The sequence below is a fragment of the Calidris pugnax genome, unplaced genomic scaffold (genome assembly GCF_001431845.1).
Source record: "Calidris pugnax isolate Ruff unplaced genomic scaffold, ASM143184v1 scaffold274, whole genome shotgun sequence".
NCBI classification, from domain to species: Eukaryota; Metazoa; Chordata; class Aves; order Charadriiformes; family Scolopacidae; genus Calidris; species Calidris pugnax.
In genome coordinates this window covers 686626-708612 of record NW_015091009.1, presented here as the reverse complement: position 1 = coordinate 708612, position 21987 = coordinate 686626, and the positions used below count along the sequence as shown (strand labels likewise).

At 36.4% G+C, this 21987-nt stretch overlaps 1 protein-coding gene across 1 annotated transcript in view; it reads left to right on the top strand.

Moving 5' to 3' along the window:
• Window positions 1-21987, top strand: part of UGGT2 (UDP-glucose glycoprotein glucosyltransferase 2) — a 108567-nt gene that overhangs the window by 39015 nt on the left and 47565 nt on the right. The window contains exons 11-21 of the mRNA XM_014955635.1: window positions 4322-4413; window positions 5934-6084; window positions 7716-7835; window positions 10102-10152; window positions 10684-10790; window positions 14423-14558; window positions 15492-15623; window positions 17191-17355; window positions 17802-17925; window positions 18005-18103; window positions 19979-20073. Coding sequence (XP_014811121.1) covers window positions 4322-4413; window positions 5934-6084; window positions 7716-7835; window positions 10102-10152; window positions 10684-10790; window positions 14423-14558; window positions 15492-15623; window positions 17191-17355; window positions 17802-17925; window positions 18005-18103; window positions 19979-20073 — 1272 coding nt within the window. The remainder of the gene's footprint in view (window positions 1-4321; window positions 4414-5933; window positions 6085-7715; window positions 7836-10101; window positions 10153-10683; window positions 10791-14422; window positions 14559-15491; window positions 15624-17190; window positions 17356-17801; window positions 17926-18004; window positions 18104-19978; window positions 20074-21987) is intronic.

The following is a 21987-nucleotide window of genomic DNA, read 5'->3' as shown; positions in this document are numbered from 1 at the left end:
GGGCACCGGTGCACTGAGAATACAATTCCCATGTCCTAGCAGTTCACCTTCGTGAGCCCTTCAACTTTCTTGTGTGCAGGGTGCATGTGTGACTTTTAGGTTTTCACAGAGATCTTAGAGTGGTCTCAACATTATGCAGACCACTTGTTTCTTGCACTAGTGAGAAGTGCTGTAGTTTTTCCTCAAGGGGCCAAATCAGTATTTGCACTCCACTTAATTGCTTTCTGAATGCAGCTGAGGTGCACATTTTTCTTGATCTCTTTGTTGATTGGGTTATAGTAGTTTGGATAAAGCAAAACGAAGCCCTTTTGATCATAGTTTCTCCACAGTGTGAGTGTTGGTAGTGGGACTTCCCTTGTTTTTTTGGTGAAGTCTTTACCATGTCTTTCTCAAACTGCAGTTCTGTTAACACAAAAATAAACCACAACTGCTTAATCAAAAACCTCTACTGCAAAATGCAAAAAAAAAGGTATCTCAGAAATCAAAATAGCTGTTATTACTAAGTATAAGGATTAGGAAAAGTAACTAAGATTTGGTTTGAAATGAAGATGTCTGCATTTAGACACATCTATATGGTGTGTAAGGTCCTGTTATGACGATGAAGATGTAGTCAATGGACATCAAAAACAATTTAGCCCCAACAGTGATTGTTTTATGGGGCTTGACTGAGTTTGCCTAAACCTGAATTTCTCATGTCACTTGAGATGCCGCAGGCTATCCGAGATACCCAGTGGACACATCTACCAGACCCATACGGCTATCTGTTCCCTTCTGTCTGAGACCTTCCAGTCTAAGATGCCTAATCCTGAGACAAATGACATTGGGTATCTATGTGGTTGGTCAACTGAATCACTCCTATGATTCCATGACCGTATTAAATACATTAAGAGAGCCTTAAGCACCTAAACCACTACATTTAAATTTCATACTGCATCCTTCCTGAGGGTACAGGCCTTTAGACAGCTAAAAGCTAAAGTCTGTTTAATAGGAGTAGGGAAACTTCCTGAGCACTGCTGCTGGTGCACAATAAATTGGCATGTGCGTTCTTGAACTGCAGTACATCCATCTAGCAGCAGGAGAGATACGATCTCATGCTGGGTGTAACTGGATGATTCCCTCTCAAGATAATGAAAGTCGAATAGGAAATGCAACGGGAGGAAATAAAGGTATTGAAAGTTGAAAGGCATGTGATGATTTAGGTGTAATGAATTGATACGTAAGAAAGAGACAAAGAACTGCTATAGATAAGAGGAGAAATAAAATCTCATTAAACACAACTCACAACTTCCAGTACAATAATTTGCTGACAGCTTAGCAAGAAAATACTATGTGAGTATTATCAGCATGAAATTCTTGTCTTATATGCCTAAATACTCCTTCCATCAAAGTTGTTATGGCAAATGGATGCTCTTCTTAACAGTCAGATGCCTAGCATGAAAATTGTATAACAAGTCTGAGCTCTGATTTGGCTCAGTTTGCTACTGCAGTACTGAAGGATTTGAAAACCTTTTAGACTCCCATTTCAACACTCGATGGCTGATACTTTTATCATTGCTCTTGCGTTAGTTGTTCTTAGGGTTAGTTTTTTACCTCAGCCAGTTGCAGTCTTACACAGTATCTCTGTTTACATGAGTGTCTGGGCTAATAAGAATGTGACCAGAAAGCTTTCAGGGGTGGTAAGAGATCTCTTATCTGAAATGCCAACTTCAGTGCTTCAAGGAAAGGGACTGTTCTAGTTGATCTCACAAGATCTGTGCCAGAGCCTGAAAGATGCTGGTAAGACTTCTTGAGACTGGAATAGTCCTTATATTTATTGTTCACTCCTTGAGTTCAGTGGCATTAAAGGGGATTTTTCTGTGGTTATACCACTTCATGGCGCAATGTTGGTTTTAAAACTGGAATCCAAGTTGGATTTGGTAACTACAGGAAAAATTTCAGATTTACCTAAGATTTTGGGTGCTTCTCTGCACAGTACAGAGCATTTTTATCACTGTGTGCCTGGCTATTTAATTTTGTCCCATCTGCCCGTTTTGATGGTGTCTTGGGACCAAACTCTGTGTAGGTGAAATGATCGGAAATTCCACGTGCTGCAGGGACACTCGGCATTGTCAGGCATCTATGAATGTTGGCTGCTTCTAAGGGATGTGTAGAGTGGGACCTTGGGAGGGCTTGCAATTCCATGTGAAGCTGTGGTAGGAAAAACGTGCACATCAGACACCAGCTCCTACTTCTAGTTTTTGTTTTAATGATTGCATGATATTTAACAAAGATAAATATGGAGTCCTGCACTTGGGCTGGAGTAATCCAAAGCAGCAGTTAGTTATAAAGAAGATAGAAGTCCTTCCTCTTCTATACCAAGTTTTGGGATATGCCAAAAAAACATTTCTGTAATTTAAATTAGTATAAGATTGGGAATAAAGTGAGTTTTATAAATTAGAAAAGTAATTAAATTATCTCTTTTCTCTTTTTTTTTTCCCTATCCAACCATAGGAAACTTACTGCCATGTATTTATGGTCCTCATTCTTGAAAGGCCCACAGACATCCATATTTTTCTTTAGGTGCCTACTAAAATTTTCAGAGAAGACAATTAACTAATTTTTTTTTAAAAAGGCTTTCTGGTTATTTATTTTTCTTTAGGTGCCTACTAAAATTTTCATAAAAGACAATTAACTAAATTTAAAAAAAATAAAAAGGCTTAGCATTAGTGGGATGCAGTCACCCCCAAATCCACCATGTTCTTCACATTTTGTATATTCAAACTCAGATCTATATATATTAAAAATATTTAGATACTTTATAACAAACATAAGTAATTATTACTTTTTTTAAAAATCTACATACAAAAAATGAAAGCACTACAAAGTTCAGGTTACACCTTTATAAATAATTAAGTTTACCAATTGCAAAAGCTGGTTTTGAAGGTCAAGGACAGGTTTTGGTCTTCCATGAAAATTCTTTCTGTGTTAGGCTCGGGCTTATCACAGCTGCATTTTTTCTTCATGGTGAACCCTGCCTTTTTGTAAATTGATATTAGGTGCCATTATGTATTTCCATTCAGCTTTGGGTTCTGAAAATGTTTATATATATAAAGGAATATGGTACTGTTTCAATGAATGATGAGTAATATGTACATCTGTTGGATTACAAGGAGCTTCAAGTACACTGTTGTCTCATTTATGTGGGGTTGAACTTGTAACGTCCCAAACCAGTTAGCTTTGAGCTTACTTATATTTAACTGTGTAAAAGTAACCATGCTACTTGAAAGGAATAATATCACTTTCAAAGCTGTCCCATTTTTTCTCTAATTTGTTTAGTGGCAGGCTCCTAAGTGCAGTAATATACGCAGCTTTAGTTGCTCTCTCTAAGTGTGCTTTGGTTCAAAGTGTGCTATTTGTTCACACTTATTTTATTCAGTAAGTGGGAGCTAAATGGGGAAAAAAATTATCTTTCTCAGCTTGCTTTTTTCTCTTGCCTATTTTTGCTGCTTTCCATTTCTCTCTTGGGAATTAAGACAGATCTGGAACTCTGACTGCTCCTCATGGGGTGAGTTGGAATAAACTGCTGCTGTTGCTCCTGTTACTTATCTTGCTACAGCCACTGTAGATTGAACAGTGTGGTGCCTCACAGCTCTGAAATAAAATGATAAGGCATCCCTTAGTCCCTAAACACTTCCTTCCTCTTGTATTTATTTATTGTGAATTTTTTTTTCTTTATATAAAGCAAGGCTATACTATCCCTTTGTGAATTTTCTTTTTTCCCAAGGCCCCTTTGTTAGATTGTATTTTTCTAGTCTATCTTTCTTACCTCCCCCTAACAACTGTGACTATGAATTTTTGGAATTGTGAAAGATTTTAAGCTATGGAGAAGCTAGGTTCAAGTGGAAGTCTGAAGGGCATGTGGGGTCTCCCTTTTATCACCGTTTGAAGTGAATGGATGTGTAGAAGATGAGAATATGCAGGGGGTATATTTTCAAAAACTTTTGAGCTGTATTTATTTGAGTGTATTTTCACTTTCTTTTAGCAGACACTGAGAATGTGTTCTTATCCATACCTTGTACAGGTATGGACACTGCAGGTTGTTTTGAGGGGGGATTATCAACTATTTTTATTTGTATTAAGTATTGAAAGTCTGTTAAATAGCATTCATAAAAGTATGCTGTCATTATTTTTACCAACACCACTCAGCTAAAAGAAGAAATTATGTGGAAGAGATGTGATGTTTCTGTTGTAGAGAATTACTTAAAGTTTTATATATTTTTATTAATATCTGTATGTGTATGTTAGTGTCCTAAATAACTTAGCAGTACTTCTTATTTTTAAGCACTTGTATGAAACACTTGGAATCCAACCTGGAGAAGCACGTTTATTTCTAAACGGCCTTCAAATTGACCTGGATTTTCATGATCCTTTTAGGTAAGATGGTAGATTTGGTTTGAAAATTATAGAATTGCTAATAATACTGGAGTTGTGAATGGTAGATTTGGTTTGAAAATTATAGAATTGCTAATAATACTGGAGGAGTTGTGCTCATGGTGATAAGTGAGCTCATCTGTTGCATGTTTGGGCCCACAAAGTGCTCCAGTAAAGGGAATATTGGTTTACAGTGGTTTTACTTGGCATTTGGTCATTGTAGCTGTAGTAGCTGAAAACAGCATTTTCTCTTGAAGTGTTTTATAATTTGCTTACAATTTTATGAGTCACCATGTAAAATTAACTTAAAAATGGGAGGAATCCAACATGTATGTATAAAATGGTGGGAAGAGGACTTAAAAATGTGAGTTAAGTGCTTTCACATCCCTATTCCTTAATTATCAAAAAAAAAAAATTGCAGGCATTAATTTTAGGTATACAACACCTTGGGTTATATTTGGCATGCTTGTAAGTGTGTCTGGCCACCTGTTATAAGGTCTGTTAATGCAGAACTAATCTGCTTTTGGTATAAAAGATCTTTTTCCAGTTTGTGCAATCATACTATAATTATTTTGGGTGTGATTTGCCTCTTTTATGAAAGCACTCATTAACTGTAAGTGTTTTCCTTTGCATTCTTCTGGATGTTGTCAACAGCAAGACAGACATGACTACTTTTAAAATCATGTTTGGTGGCCTGCAAACTGTCAGTAAATCTACTGATGCTAAGGCTGAGGTTTTTGGTTGGTGTTTTTTTTTTTTATTTTCCTGTGATTCTTCAGGGTCTACAATTTTTTGGTTTGTATTTTTTAACTCAAAATGTCGTCTTTGCTTCTTCAGGGAGATTCTTAAGCTTTCTTGGTTTTAGCATTTATACTTGCAATTTTTACTTAACTTTTTCTCAGCCAGTTTGAGATGGAGACACTGGCATCTTTTTTGTTAATGATGCAAATATTGGTAGCACTTCTTAATGTTAGTGCTAGGTTTAATTTCAATATATTTTGGAAGAAACCTTTCAGAATAGAGAAAAATCAAAATGAAATGAGGTAGAAATAAAGACATTTGGAAAATCTTGCTGCTTCTGATAGGTGAGTACTTCAGGTTTGTTTCCAGTCTCATATTGAATATTCAAATTGCAACAAATGTTGCAGAGTCCTTTTGTGTCTCCTGGAAAAGAGGTGTGGGTTTTGTTTTTTTTTTTTTGAGGTGTACCTGTGTGTTTCCTCCATACTGTTTTCAGGGTTCTGTGATGCAGATTTAAGGCTCGTCTATGTCTCCATTACTTGCCACCTGCCTCTCAACACACTTGCAAGCTTCCTATTATTTGTATAGTATGTTATAATTCTATTTTGAAATAATTTGAAGGCATAGAAGTGTAGTGTTATTAGTATATTCTTCTGCACTCAAATGTTTTAAAAAAATTTATACTAAAAATAATCATTGTGTTAAGAATTTGAAGTATTTTTTCTTTTTATGTCAAGACAAGAGTTCTGTGTAGATGTTATGCATTTTTTTTCTTGAAAAAGTATCTTAGAGACTCTTAAACTGGAAGGAAAAGCGATGCATGGCCTTCATGAACTTGGAATCAAAGAGGAGATCCTCAGTAAATTTATGAGGTTGCATATACATCCCACAGATGACAATTATGCGCTAGATATTCGTCACTCTTCAATAAGGGTGAGTAATGAAACATTTATTTTAATATTGCGTATTTGATGCTATGTATAAGACAGTATATTTTTTTCTTTGTAGAGTAATTAAAATACTAGGCATAAAAACCTTTTTTTTTTTTTTTGAGGTGTACCTGTGTGTTTCCTCCATACTGTTTTCAGGGTTCTGTGATGCAAATTTAAGGCTCGTCTATGTCTCCATCACTTGCCACCTGCCTCTCAACACACTTGCAAGCTTCCTATTATTTGTATAGTATGTTATAATTCTATTTTGAAATAATTTGAAGGCATAGAAGTGTAGTGTTATTAGTATATAGTATGTTATAATTCTATTTTGAAATAATTTTGAAATAATCTTCTGCACTCAAATGTTTTAAAAAAATTTATACTAAAAATAATCATTGTGTTAAGAATTTGAAGTATTTTTTCTTTTTATGTCAAGACAAGAGTTCTGTGTAGATGTTATGCATTTTTTTTCTTGAAAAAGTATCTTAGAGACTCTTAAACTGGAAGGAAAAGCGATGCATGGCCTTCATGAACTTGGAATCAAAGAGGAGATCCTCAGTAAATTTATGAGGTTGCATATACATCCCACAGATGACAATTATGCGCTAGATATTCGTCACTCTTCAATAAGGGTGAGTAATGAAACAGTTATTTATTTTAATATTGCGTATTTGATGCTATGTATAAGACAGTATATTTTTTTCTTTGTAGAGTAATTAAAATACTAGGCATAAAAACCCATACATCGATAAGCAGTGTAAAATATTTTGGAGGGTGATATCCCTTCAATGTATTTTAGGACTAATTTTTCTAGCTTATATCTTATTAAAATTTTAAGACTTAGGGCATTTAAAAGGAAAGAGGAATGTATCTAAGAGTGGTTGCACACTCATAGCTATAGAATTTGATGGCAATTAATCTAGCTATGTAAGTAATATCCTTGTATTATGCAAGACTGCTAAAGGTGCTTTGAAGGTATGATGACTGAATTATGAAGAACTTAAATATTTGCTTTCTAATAGTCCAATTACTTTGCTTTCCCCCCCCTTCTTTTCCAAAGTTAATGCAGTTTTCATTATAAAGGTCATGTGTCAGGGAAAAAGGCACCAAAATACTTAATTTATTCATGTGAGAGAACCATATTTTAGTCTTCTGTTTGCCAAGCAAACAGGTTTGCAGAGAAAACAGTAGAAAAAATTTTCTATATGTTAACTACTTAGTTATTTTGATATATATACAAAGTGCTACTGTGGGTTATAGATAAATACTGTAGTTGTTTTACAAGGTGATTATGCTGTGTTAGATATGTGTGACATGCTGTAATAACCTTTGTATTGTAAAAGTATTTTGCACAGTTGGAAAAATGCTTTTATTCACAGATACAGAGTACAAAAGCGCTTTTTTCCTTTTCCATCCATTATTAGTTTTATTATGTACTGCAAAAATGCAGTTTGATTGAAAAGGGGAAAAAATGTTAATTTAAAAAGCTATTTTCTCTTACTATTTCAAAAAGAAGATAAAAAACGTTACTCTTTCCAGACTTTTCGTGTGCTTTAAAATGGCTTTATTTATACATACATAACTTAGTGTTTAATGCATGTTTTTTTAAAATGAGGGGCTTTTTTGTTTTAGTGGGTTAATAATATAGAACAAGATCACAGCTATAGCACGTGGCCTGCAAGCTATCAGGAACTGCTGAAGCCCACATTTCCTGGAGTTATACAGCAGATTAGACGCAATGTATATAATTTGGTAAGTTTGGAGAACTTAATTTTTGTGCATCATTTATGTGTTACTATGTGGACAGACAATTTATTGAAAAATACATGTTGCATTTATTGTACACATAGGTTAGAATTTCATGTTTTCTGCGTGGTTCTGCGAATAGTACTGAAAAGCCATTTGTTTAGTGCATCATACATGATTATTAATCTGATTTCCAAAAGCAATGTTTCCACCTTTTATCTATTGACTGTAACAGCTCTATTTTTGGTGAAGTGGTTTATTTCTATGAAACATTCCCAGAATTATAAATAATGTTAAATTCTACGTTCTGCAAAGTGGACCTTCCTGGTAACCTAGACTTTCTTTTTAATCAGGATGTGAATACGTATATATCATTACATTTTTCTTTGTATTTGGCCATGTGACAAAGGGATAATAATGGACTAAGACAGTGGATGTATCCAGGACTACGTCATCAAATTAAGTTTCTCAAAATGTGTAGGAGTGAGGGGGCATTGGTGAAGTTGACGTGGAGACCCTGAAACCGGAATTCATCAGCCTGTTGATCGCAACAGCTGAATATTCTTTGTAACAAGAAACAGCTGTTTTTCCAGCTGATAGATTTCTCAGGACAGTTAACTTCTGAATGTCAAACTCAATTAATTGAGATATTCTTTATTTTAGATGCTGCCATAAAAAGCAGTATTTTAATTCCCAAGTATTTCTTGGTTTTCAGGCTTTGTAAACAAGTTGTCAATCTCGTCTCTTCATACTAGGCAACTGACTGTATTATAAAGTAGCCTCGTGATTTACTGAAATCATAGAATGGTTCGAGTTGGAAGAGAACTTAAAGATCATCTAGTTCCAGCCCCCCTGCCATGGGCAGGGGCACCTCCCACTAGACCAGTTTGCTCAAAGCCCCATCCAGCCTGGCCTTGAACACTTCCAGGGATGGGGCATCCACAACTTCTCTCCTTCATAGGGTCACCGTTACCATGGGTTGAAGTAGCACCATTGCTAAGATTCAGAGACAAAAGACGAAGATGGAAATTTTGCACCAGCAGGCCACTGACCTCTAAAGGAGGAATGCATGTCCCATTACAAAACTATTTCAGTAATTGCGGCCAGTTTCATGGAAGATTCACCACTGGTTTAGGTTTTCTTTTCAAGCAATGAGATTGCTTTTATTTGTCACTGAAGACTAGAAGTTGGAGGTGTGAAATAATGAAAGGTCTGCTTCTGCTGCATTGATATATAGTTTAGGAGATGTATGGATTGTATAGGATTAGAATTGAAGAATACAGGAAGCAAATTATTCCTGCCCTGTAAGGAAAAATATCATGTGAAATTCTTCTGATTTATGGGATAACTTAATGGCACTCTTTAACCTCTCTTCCAAGGAATTAATGTAAATAAAATTCTAAATGCAATATGGTTACAGTTTGACAGAGAAATGCAAACTTTTTATATCTGTTTGAGTAAAACAGAAAATAAGTCATGAGCTACTCCCACATGATGAATGAAGCACCACTGAGCTTATTTGTAACTTTTCATAAACGCGAGCATCCAGTGAGTACTTATCTGGGAAAAATGTGAAATATAATTTGCTTTAAAAGGGCACAAAATGAATATTAATCTGGGGTATGGAGGGAAGATCTGATGGTGCAGCTCTAGCTGCAGCTCTCCTGTACATTATTGTCATACATTGACCTACATGACATTAAACTTTTTTCCCACATCACATTTCTGTGTTCACTGCAAAGAACATTTTCTACTCGCTGAATAAACAAATACTCAGCATTTCATTTTATTCTCCCCATATAGTTCATGGCTTTCTACCTCCTGTACTCTACAATACTGGACTTGGGCACAGTCTTGTGAGAAGCTTTTCTGTTCCTTTCACACTCCCTGTAGATAATTCACCACTATCAATCAATTTTGTTCATAGTACATTAATGAGACAAGGTAATGATAACTGTCCTTGTTTTAGAGATAGTGAACTGAGATACAGACAGATTTAAGTTATAAAGCATACTAATTATGAATGTCTTGTAGACTAATTTTTCCTCTGTATGTAATATTCTGTATCACTTAGTAAGTGAAGGAAAAAGTTACTGCTGATTTAAATTTTCTTGTAGGCCCCCTTTATGTATTGAAAGGCTACAATCAGGTTTCCCTGGAGCCTTCTCTTCTCCAGGGTAAACAACCCCAACTCTCTTAGCCTTTCCTTATAGGAGAGGTGCTCCAGCTCTCTGATCATTTCTGTGGCCATCCTCTGGACCCTCTCCAATAGGTCCACGTCTTTCCTATGCTGAGGACTCCAGAGCTGGACATAGCAGTCCAGGTGGGATTTCTTGAGAGTGGAGCAGAGGGGCAGAATCACCTTCCCTGACTTGCTGGCCACACTTCTTTTGATGCAGCCCAGGGTGCTATTGACCTTCTGGCCTGTGAACACATTGCCAGCTCATGCCCAATTTTTCATCCACCAGTCCCCCCAAGTCTTCCTTGGCAGGCCTGCTCACAATCCCTTCATCCCCCCGCCTGTATTGATACCAGGGCTTACCCTGAGATATGCTGAGGACTCCAGAGCTGGACATAGCAGTCCAGGTGGGATTTCTTGAGAGTGGAGCAGAGGGGCAGAATCACCTTCCCTGACTTGCTGGCCACACTTCTTTTGATGCAGCCCAGGGTGCTATTGACCTTCTGGCCTGTGAACACATTGCCAGCTCATGCCCAATTTTTCATCCACCAGTCCCCCCAAGTCTTCCTTGGCAGGCCTGCTCACAATCCCTTCATCCCCCCGCCTGTATTGATACCAGGGCTTACCCTGAGACAGTTGCAGGACCTTGCACTTGGCCTTGTTGAATCTCCTGAGGTTCACATGGGCCTACTTCTTGAGCCTGTCCTGGTCCCTCTGGATGGCATCCTGTCCCTCAGGTGTGTCAACTGGGCTTCTCAGTTTGGCATCCTCGCCAACCTTATGTAGGTGCACTCAATCCCATGGTCCATGTCATTGATGAAGATGTTAAACAATACTGGTCCCAGTATGGACCCCTGAAGGGCATCACTTGTCACCGATCTCCATCTGGACATTGAGCCATTGACTGCTACCCTCTGGATGCCACCATCCAGCCAATTCCTTATTCACCAGATAGTCCACCCATCGAATCTACATTTCTCCAATTTAGAGAGAAGGATGTTGTGGGAAGCTGTGTCAAAGCCTTACAGAATTCCAGGTAGACAAAATCACAGCTCTCCCCTTGTCCACTGATGTAATCAATCAAAGTGACAAAGTTGAGTACATGAAAAGACAACCAAAGTACAAGCAATGTGTAAGAAAAAAATATAATGAAGCATAAGATGTGTGTAATATGAAGTAGGCTGCATTATGTATTCAAAGTTAAATATTGGCATAGATGTATATGAGTATATTATAGAAATCTGCAAAATATCATTTAAGTATAATCAGTGGAGAAGGGAGTGTACAGAATTTTTAAATTTATTCTGCTGCATTTCAACTATTTTAGCAAAGTTATAAATTCTAAGGGGAGTTGCAGTGCAAAGCAGAGTAAATAAGGTACTGATGTCATAATTAAATCTGCATAAGGATAATATACCTGTGCAGACAGATCCCAGTTTTAGATTCTGTGCATGCCTGAAAGATCTGATTTTACACTTCAAGCTACAATAAGTGAAAGACTGAATACAAAGATACGTGAGACAGGAAGGAAGAACTCTTTTCTAGTGCTCCATTTTTTAATTAAATTTTTAAATCAATATATTCCATTTGTTTATTTTAGTTTAGTTTTCACAGCAGAAGAAAATTAGTTGAAAGAAGTAATAGAAAAATCAGTATTAAGCCTGTTTAATTAATTATCAAGTTCATTAATAAAGTATTGGCATAGAGTCTTTCAAAGGAGAGTAGTGATATCACTTGTTTTGAAGGTCAATACATGGTTAAATCCTGTTTTCAGTATTCATTCCAAATTCATTAATTCTGAAGTTATTTTCATTTATACTCCAAATGTTTTCTTACAATGAATGCTCTAGGAAATTGAAAACAGTTGGGGTGCACAGCTCCTTTGGAAATTTCTGTTCTTAGCCAAGAGAAGGGCTGGTAAGAATGGCATGTATTGATGAGAGGGCATCAGGACCCCAGCATGTCTCCCTGCAGCTACTCAAAACACTCATTTCAGGGAAAAAAAAAAAAAAGATTATGCTCAGACTAGAGAATCAAGGTTAAGAGACCAGTCCCAAAGACCCTCAATGGAAGGATCTTTCTTGTCCTTTTCTTGTACTGGCTAAGAGTGAACTGACTGTAAAGATCAGAAGTCCTTTCAAGTAGTGAAGACCCTCAATGGAAGGATCTTTCTTGTCCCCGCTAAGAGTGAACTGACTGTAAATATCAGAAGTCCTTTCAAGTAGCATAGGAGAGACCAGAAGGATGTTCATGTGTTCTCAGCAGGCAATATAACTTCAAATATCTTTGGTTTTAAGTCTCCTGGGTCTTCAGTCTGTGAAAGACGTTGTGCTTTAGACATTGTGCTGCTGTTTGCAGTCTGTCTGACCAGATTGTCTCTTGCTCAAAACCTTTGTTCCCTGGAGAAAGAGGATCGTTGCATCAGTATCTTTCACTTTTGAGCTTTTTGGAGCGTGTGACAAACCTTTCAGTGACATCCTTATGAGTTACATGCGCAAATGATGATGCTCAATTTAATCAAAAAGTTTTGTATAGGCAAACAAGTAGCTGTTACATTTTAATTTCTCATAGGAGAGACCAGAAGGATGTTCATGTGTTCTCAGCAGGCAATATAACTTCAAATATCTTTGGTTTTAAGTCTCCTGGGTCTTCAGTCTGTGAAAGACGTTGTGCTTTAGACATTGTGCTGCTGTTTGCAGTCTGTCTGACCAGATTGTCTCTTGCTCAAAACCTTTGTTCCCTGGAGAAAGAGGATCGTTGCATCAGTATCTTTCACTTTTGAGCTTTTTGGAGTGTGTGACAAACCTTTCAGTGACATCGTTATATGTGCAAATTATGATGCTCAATTTAATCAAGAAGTTTTGTATAGACAAAAGTGGCTGTTACATTTGAATTTCCCCTGCTATTGTAGAACACCAAATTTCTGTTAGACTTCATGCTGTAAAGGTAGTATGGCCTCATCAACCCAGGGTTTTCTTCAGTAAGAACAGTATCAAAATACCATCTCCAAGAGGAGTTTTCTCATTTATTTTTTTTTCCTCTCGGACCTCATATTTTTAGGACTTTTTTCATTTAATGGAAATGAAGCGAATTGTAGTAGATGTGTTTGCTGTGAATGGAGAATGAATGGTAATGGGAGGGTGGGGAAGCCTCAGAAGATAAAAAAAGCAAGAGAAGGGCTGGTAAGAATGGCATGTATTGATGAGAGGGCATCAGGACCCCAGTATTTCTACCTGCAGCCACTCAAAACACCCATTTCAGGGAAAAAAAAAAAGAAAAATAGATTATACTCAAACTAGAGAATCAAGGTTAAGAGGATGGCCTCATCAACCCAGGGTTTTCTTCAGTTAGAACAGTATCAAAATACCTCCTCCAATAGGGGTTTTCTTTTTTTTGTCTCCTCTCAAGCCTCATATTTTTAGGACTTTTTTCATTTAATGGAAATGAAGCGAATTGTAGTAGATGTGTTAAAATTGCTGTGAATGGAGAATGAATGGTAATGGGAGGGTGGGGAAGCCCCAGAAGGTAAAAAAAGCAAGAGAAGGGCTGGTAAGAATGGCATGTATTGATGAGAGGGCATCAGGACCCCAGCATGTCTCCCTGCAGCTACTCAAAACACTCATTTCAGGGAAAAAAAAAAAAAAGATTATGCTCAGACTAGAGAATCAAGGTTAAGAGATGATGGCAGGAATGTAAACAGTGTCATAACCTTTGCTCACATAAGGAAAAAAAAGGCTGTGAGTAAATTCTGATAACTCCCAGAAATCTTAATTACTGTCAGTATTTTGTGTTTACATGCTGGACAGATTACTTAAGTGCAAACATCTTGTTTTACTCTGTTGGTATTAGAATGTATGTGAAACTGATATTGGTTTAAACTGTATGATCTCTGTTTGTTTCTTTATAGGATTGGATTTGTTTTCATTTTAAGTACTAAAGAAGAAATTGATGGAAATGAAGATGCTGGAATAGCTGTTTGGAGAACTTTTAATTACATTGCAGAGGAATCTGACACCTCTCAAGCCTTTACCTCAATAATTAATGTTAGTTCTTTCACGAGAAACCACCTCTTTTTTCTTTATTTTGGGCATCAGGACCCCAGCATGTCTCCCTGCAGCTACTCAAAACACTCATTTCAGGGAAAAAAAAAAAAAAGATTATGCTCAGACTAGAGAATCAAGGTTAAGAGATGATGGCAGGAATGTAAACAGTGTCATAACCTTTGCTCACATAAGGAAAAAAAAGGCTGTGAGTAAATTCTGATAACTCCCAGAAATCTTAATTACTGTCAGTATTTTGTGTTTACATGCTGGACAGATTACTTAAGTGCAAACATCTTGTTTAACTCTGTTGGTATTAGAATGTATGCAAAACTGATACTGGTTTAAACTGTATGATCTCTGTTTCTTTATAGGATTGGATTTGTTTTCATTTTAAGTACTAAAGAAGAAATTGATGGAAATGAAGATGCTGGAATAGCTGTTTGGAGAACTTTTAATTACATTGCAGAGGAATCTGACACCTCTCAAGCCTTTACCTCAATAATTAATGTTAGTTCTTTCACAAGAAACCACCTCTTTTTTTCTTTTGTTTTTTTAAACTTGTTACTTTTCCATATAGTTAGTATTTTGCTACCTTGTGACAACATGATACATTTGCATTTACTTTACATAGAAACAAACTATTATAAACATGTATAGCATTAACATGCTATGGAATGAAGCTACAAGTGTTAGGAGCTGACATGCATGACTACTATCCATCACCAAATCATAAAAATATCAATTTACAATGTGCTTTTTAAAATGTTTGGTTTCTCTATTTACTTTGTTTCATAATATAAAAAGGAGATGATAAATGTAATTAAAAGATAACAATAACAGAGTCGGTGAAATACCAGTTTGAGATATTCAGCGTTCTAGAGACAAATTTACTGTTCCTCATTTGAAAAGAAATGGATGGAATAATTTTCACTGCAAATTCTTTTTGTGCATTTGATGGAAGTAATAAAATCTTATGCTATGAAATAAAATAGCATTGGTAAGAAAAAATTACCACTGTAAGAAAAAGTGTCACTGCCTAATTCAGGCTTGGATTCATCCCATATAGATTCAGGTAACTTTGCATGGTTAGGTAGCTTATAGTAAGAATTTAGCTTTGTTCTCTAATCAGTGGAGTGAAATAGCCTTTCACGTTCAGCTCACATAAGTGTATTTAGTTTGCCACTTCAGATTTAGACTAAAGGTATAATAATAGATTAATCAGAACAGTATGCTGATGAAAGATTGAGCATATTTGCAATGGTGATAATTACTAAAGCAATATAAAAACTGCAATATAGCAATAAAAGCAATATAAAAGTATACTGATATAAAAATTATTACAGCACTGTAAAAAGGTGAAATTTACTTTATTTACTTATATTAAATGCGATTGGAAATGTATTACATTTTACTGATTTCTTTTTCTTATAATTTTTACAGATGTACCATGAAGTGCAAGATGGAAATGTTCTAACAGTAAATCATGTGAAAGATCTTCTTAGAAGAGAATACCCCCATGCTGATGCTCAGAGTATACTAGGTGTTCATTCTGAATACGATGAAGGGAGGAAGGTATGTGGAGAGCAAAGCGCTAAGAAATACTGCAGTACACAATTAATTGCATTTACCAAGCTGAAAGATTGCAAGATGTTCAAGTATGTAAATACAGTAGCTTTGAGTTAAATTTTTCTTCAGCCACTATTCAGGAATTAGTGGAAATCTTGAAAGGATTTCTGCATTACTACTCTCATTATTAAAAGCCTCCTCCTTTCAGGAGCACAAGTAGTTTTTTTCTAGTAAGCACGTCAAGGAGTCACTCTTGCACTTCAGGTATTGTTTACCTCGCATTACTACTCTCATTATTAAAAGCCTCCTGCTTTCAGGAGCACAAGTGGTTTTTTTCTAGTAAGTCACTCTTGCACTGTAGGTATTGTTTACCTGAGAAGACCTGAGTCTTCTGGGTGAAGAGCTGAAGCCTGTCTTCTAGGCAAATCAATGTTTCCTTTAATTGTGCTTTCTGGTTATAATTTCATTTGGGAAAGATAGCTATGGATTTTGATTTAAAGGCTATAGAGAAGACATGTTTTTAGCTGTAATTGATTATGTAGACCATTTTCTGCTAAAATACATGTATAAAAATAGTTTTCCTTCATTCGTCTTCAGCCATGCCATCTCTAGAATCTTGTGTTTCTGACACATGCTATCCAGTTTTATTTCTTTTTAAATTTATTGTATGAAGGATATTATGATCCTTTAAAAAAGTGCATCTGGGCAGCCAAAAAAAAAAAAAGGTGCTGTTTTCCTTATGTTGCTTGTTCCTCAATGAGTTGCACGGAGGCTTTGTGAAGAAGGGCAGTTTGCATCCGCTCTGGAAAAAGCTGGATACACTTAGGGGAGGAAGGCTTCCCACAGAAAATATTAAAGGAAGAAAAGTAGATGGAGATGCACCAGGAGGAAGCCCCCTGTAGGAGCTTCCTACAGGAAGGGGACTGTGAGGCTGTGGTGAAGATCAGGGAGGAGACAGTGGGGTGACAGAAAGATGGAAGCTTGGATACTGCCATAGAGTTTGTAGCCATCCAGACAGTGACGCTGAAAGAAAACATGAAAGGATACAGAATAGGAAGGGGGAATTACTTAAAATACATTTTTGTTTCTATTTGTCTCACTGAATTTTCTTTGGGAAAAATGAGTGTGTTCTGCTTTCTTATCAAATAAGACTTGGCCTCTGAAGATAAAAGCATTTTGGGGGTGCTGTCTCTGAGGAAAAAGGTCTAGGTGTGATCCATCTCAAGCTGTGACTGTCTCAAGGTCCTTCTCCAATGTTATTTCCTTAATTATTTTTTTTTTTGCTAAAAATATTCAGGAAAATAAAATAAGATTTCTCAACAAGATGATAAAGCAAAAGTTTAAAACCCCATAGATAGATCTGTAATTTCTTGTGTCATCATATTTAAGAAATGAGTCCCATGCGTCCTGTTTAGTTTCCAAACATTTCTTCTTCTGTTCCTGCTACTCATGAGGAGGTGTGACAGTGAGCAGTGCTTGGAGATTTAATTTCATTGTCTCTCGATATTAGTTTCATATTTTGCAACAGCCAGCCACAGTCTGTTTAATCCTGTGATATTTCTGATACGATCAGGCAGGAGCAACCTTTTATAAAAAGACTGGCCTGGGTTCGTTGCCTCAAGCTCTGTTTAATGGCGTGCCCTTTAACAGAGAAGAGATGGATGCTGCGGAGCTAGAGACAGTTGTTCTTCAGAGGATTATTGATGCCACCGGGTTCTTCCAGAGGGCAGTGTTCATGGTATGTTTAACATTTCTGAATGAAATGAGATGAAATATTTGGCAGTGGATTGTTTGAGTCGTGTTTATATATTAATTATTTTATAATGAGGTGGCTTGAAATTAATAACATGACAACTGAAATTACATTATTGCACTAATTTGCAGTCATGGTTTTGAAACAGTATAGTTAGATTATACAAGGTTGAAGGATCAACTAAGCATGGAGTAATCATACGGAATTTTTCAACCAGAAACTGAGAATATAATGCAGTTGTTCATTGAAAAATGTCCATCTGGTATTTTGAGATAATGTCTATGTGATATTTATACGTTTTTCAATTAAAATTGTCTATAACTTGGTGTATATAGAATCTTTAAGCTCAGTTGAAAGATCATACAAATACTTGGTCTTTGTTTGTCTTAAATTCAATCTGTACTTATATAGTTTCTTTTCTCTTACTACAGGGTTTGTTAAATGATCATACAAATGCAATAGATTTTCTTATGGATCAGCACAATGTAGTTTCCCGTATAAACCCTACTATTCTTGGAGCAGACAGAAGATACATACATTTCAGATCCACATCTGGTAACTACTTTTTTTGGGTTGGCTGTTGTTACAATTTTTGTTTTTTAAAGTCTAACATGTTGTGTTTTACATTTTGCAGTTCCATTTGATGTGGAAGACTTCTCTACTTTCTCCTTTCTTGATTCACAAGATAAAAGTGCTGTAATTTCAGACAACATGAAGTATTTAACAAAAAAGGGTACATTAATTTTGTATATGGGTTATATGTATATATGGGTATTAAAAAATTGTTGAAATTTGCCAATAAAATATCCCAAATAAATATCCCAAAAAAATATCCCAAATAAAGTATCCCAAGGATCCTATGTAAATAAGTAAATGTCCTTATGTTCCAATATCTTCTTTCAGGAGCCAGGTCATATCCTAATATTATTATACTAACTACCCTGTTGTTATACATATTTATTTTAAATTTTGTAGTTTTGAAATGGGATGGCTAGTTGTTTTTTTGTTTTACAGACATGAAATTAAAAAGTAAGACTTTTGCAGCTTTGAAAACAGATTCAGTTTTCAAAGTGATATAGTTTTACTTAAGAATATTAAAAAGAGTCTTTTCAGTTTTCAGGTGACTTATTAGCAGCATTATCAAGACAAGACTTTATAGTCTTTGCAGTCTATACCAAAATTAGGCATTTCCACAGTTTAATAGAAAATTTATTTTTTTTCTTATTTGTTAGCATTCAGTATCTCTTTATGATTTTTCCTCTAGTTGATTTTTTTAATTTTGGTGTCTGAATCTTTGTCTTCCTGTAGAAAAGAAAAAAATACGTATGTTCTGATGGATTATCACTCATTTATATGTTTTACTTACTAAAATGCACACTTTTTTTGTACGCTTAAAATATTTTTCATGTAAAATATTCACTTTGCATATGCAAGTACTTTTCCTTGCATATGCAAGTTAGGAGAAATGCTAATTACAACAGTGGAGATGTAATACTGCATGGAATTTTGCATTAGTCTGTACCTTGTTAACATCTAGGAATAGATAGTTAACAACTGCTCATTTGCATCAGTCCATCAAGGTACAGAATAATCCTCTTAGCAGAGTGCTATTCTTTCAGTAATTATTATGTGGTGTTAACATAGTTTTTACTTATTCCATTATCAGAAAGAAATGCTATATTCTTACATTTCTTTGGAATAAAGCTACTTGACTGCATTTGATTCTCTGTCGACAACCACAGGGACATCCCGGGTAGTTGCCAAATGATGACTGGCCTTCAATCTGCAGGCTCATTTCTAAGATTCAGATCTCTTCTGTAAAACCCATAACCTTTATGATGGAATCTACATTTCAAGTCTCTATCCCCAGTGTGTTTCTCTAGACAACACATAGTCATAACCTCTTCCTAGAATCTCACCAGAACCTTGTAAAATTCACATCTATATGTGTCACCTTTCAGAGGATATTTGATAGACCCGAGTAGACTGATATTCTTCTACAAATAATTTTGCAGAATTTTTCATGTACCATTGCTGTTCTGTAAAGAATAAATAACAGGAAGCTATAGACCAGGAAAAAGGGACATTTTCTGTGTATACACTTATACTGTAGTTTACTTTCTTTGGGCTGTCTTTGGTATATTCCCATTTTTGTCCAGAAATTGTAAGTTTTGCCCTGCCTTTGGTTGAAGGACTCTCCCTTTGCTACCGGGGAAAGTGAATGGCCTAACTCAGGCATTCTTGTAACTACTTAATTCTTTTCATTTCTGGCTGTATGACCAGCCTTCATCATATGTTCACAAGAAACCTCTGGTAAAGCAGGTCTTGTTAATTGGAGTTGGCTTATTATTTAGGGGCCTCTTGTTTCCGTGGTACAACAATAGATGGGCTATTTTAGTGACTCTAATATTAATGTGATAAAGTACCTCCTAACAATTTTATTTCAATTCAGAAGACAAAAGATTCTCATGTGGCAAAGATTAGTCTTACAAGTGAATACAGTCAGACATACACATGAACTTCAAAATCTCAAACAGAATTAATTCATTATTCATTACTCATGTGAAGATTCTCCAGAATGTAAAGCAGGATTATCTTAAATTTTCAGATGAAGATGCATTGTATGCTGTTACGATGTGGATTATTGCTGATTTCGATAAGCCAGCTGGGAGACGGCTGCTTTCTAATGCCTTGAAACACCTGGTGAGTTTTTAGCAGTTTTCTTTAAAATAATTATTAAGGATATGTTCTTAACAACACTGTGCACATTCAAAAAATAGGCTCTTAAATACCTTTTTGTGAGTCAGGTGCAGACACATGAGACAGGGCTTTCATTTTGTTCTATTCTACTGCAGCACTGGCATCTTACAGGCCTGTAAATAATGACTTGAGTCGTGGACTTCTGATTCTGTAGACAAACTAGGATATTTAAAGGGTTAATTTCTTCCCAATTGCACACCACCTCCAGTGAGGTAACCTGGCATGTTACCTGGACCAGGGAAGTTGGGATAATGCCTGTTCATGTGAAGCATTACGCAGTGTTCACGTCTCATACAGCATAACTGTGGCTATGAAGAGACCATTTCTCCACATACTCTTTGTATGCTTCTGAGACAGATCACAGGTTTTCTTTTTTGCATTTTAATATGCTAAGAGGATCATCTACATTTGAGGTTTGCTTATTTTTAAGTTCTTCAGTAGTAATAATAGAATTTAAAGTACACGAGTAAGTGTCATGTGAATATAAATGACAAAAAACCTCAGTGCTGGGGAGTTTAGAAGAGTGATTAGACTGAAACTGGGAAAACATGTAGGTTTAATAATCAGGAATGAAATAGGCACCATCATAAGGGAATTAGAAAATCAGAGTATTGCAGAGAGCACATGATATCAAATATGTCCTTAAAAGAGGCTTGAAAATCTGCAGGGAGGGATATGCAGTAGAAGTCCTTGTTACAGGGAAAACATTTCATTTTTCTGACTGGTATATCTGTCCCCCAAGCCTGACTGGTACATTGCCACTGTAGTTTCAGTATTTCCCCCCTTCAGCGAGGAAAATAATGCCCTAGTTCCCAACTCTAGGAAGCAAGAACTGTCTAGGCAATTCCCCATGTAGTTAGTGAGGAGAATCCAGGACAAGCACTAGGAAATGCTGTTCTAAACAAGGTTTGTTGGATCTTCTGTGAAACAGCAGTTGAATTGATTATGTTCATTCTAATTTATACATTCGGTTTAGTTAAACTTCATTTTCAGTTGTAGTGCTCAATCTAATGATTTCCAAAGTTTTGTGACCAACAAAAACACAGTATTTTTTAAAGGTCTACTGATTTGTGTAGAGATTCTCTACTCCTTTCTTTAGTCCTTTTTGTCTGTTGGCTCAGGGTCGAGTAGAACTTCTGAGAGGTGCGGAACTGGCACAGACACCTCGTGTACATGCAAGAGTCTGGGAGGGGAAGTGGCCGAAGGGAACTTGCTTTTAACTATTCCAGCTAATACATAATATATTATTTTGAGAAGTACTAATATATTTTAATGTCATTTGGAAAAAATAGGGATGTCTTGACTGCACTTCTCGATGTCGTCTAGTTCAGCCTCCCACTGAGATCGGGACTATCGCCATCGTTAGATCAGGTCAGCTGGAGCTTTGCTCTAAGGAGTCCCGAAAATTTCCAAGGAGGCAACTCCATCAACTCCACCCCTTCCCTTGATAATTTGCTCTGGTGTTGCACCACCTTCATAGTATAGCTTTTCCTGGTGTCAGCCAAGCCAAAGTCTGTGGCCATTAGCCCTCGTTACGCTGTTTGCCGCTACCAAGAAGAGTTTGCCTCTCTCTTGTTTTTCACTCTCCCTTCAGTAGTTGTTGGTGGCTATTTAGGGTTCTCCGTAGCCTCCTCTTTGCCAGAGTCAGCAAGCCCAGCTTCTTCAATTCCTCCTCATGGGTCTCTGACCATCTTGGTTAGCCCTTTGCTGTAGCCTCTCCAGCATCTCATCTTTACTGCACTGGGGGACCAGTGCACAGCAGTCCGAGTGCAGCCTCACAAGTACTGGGTAGAGGAGAATAAGAACTTCACTTGACCTGCTTGCCATGCATCTCCTGATGTAGCCTCGTTTGTCCTT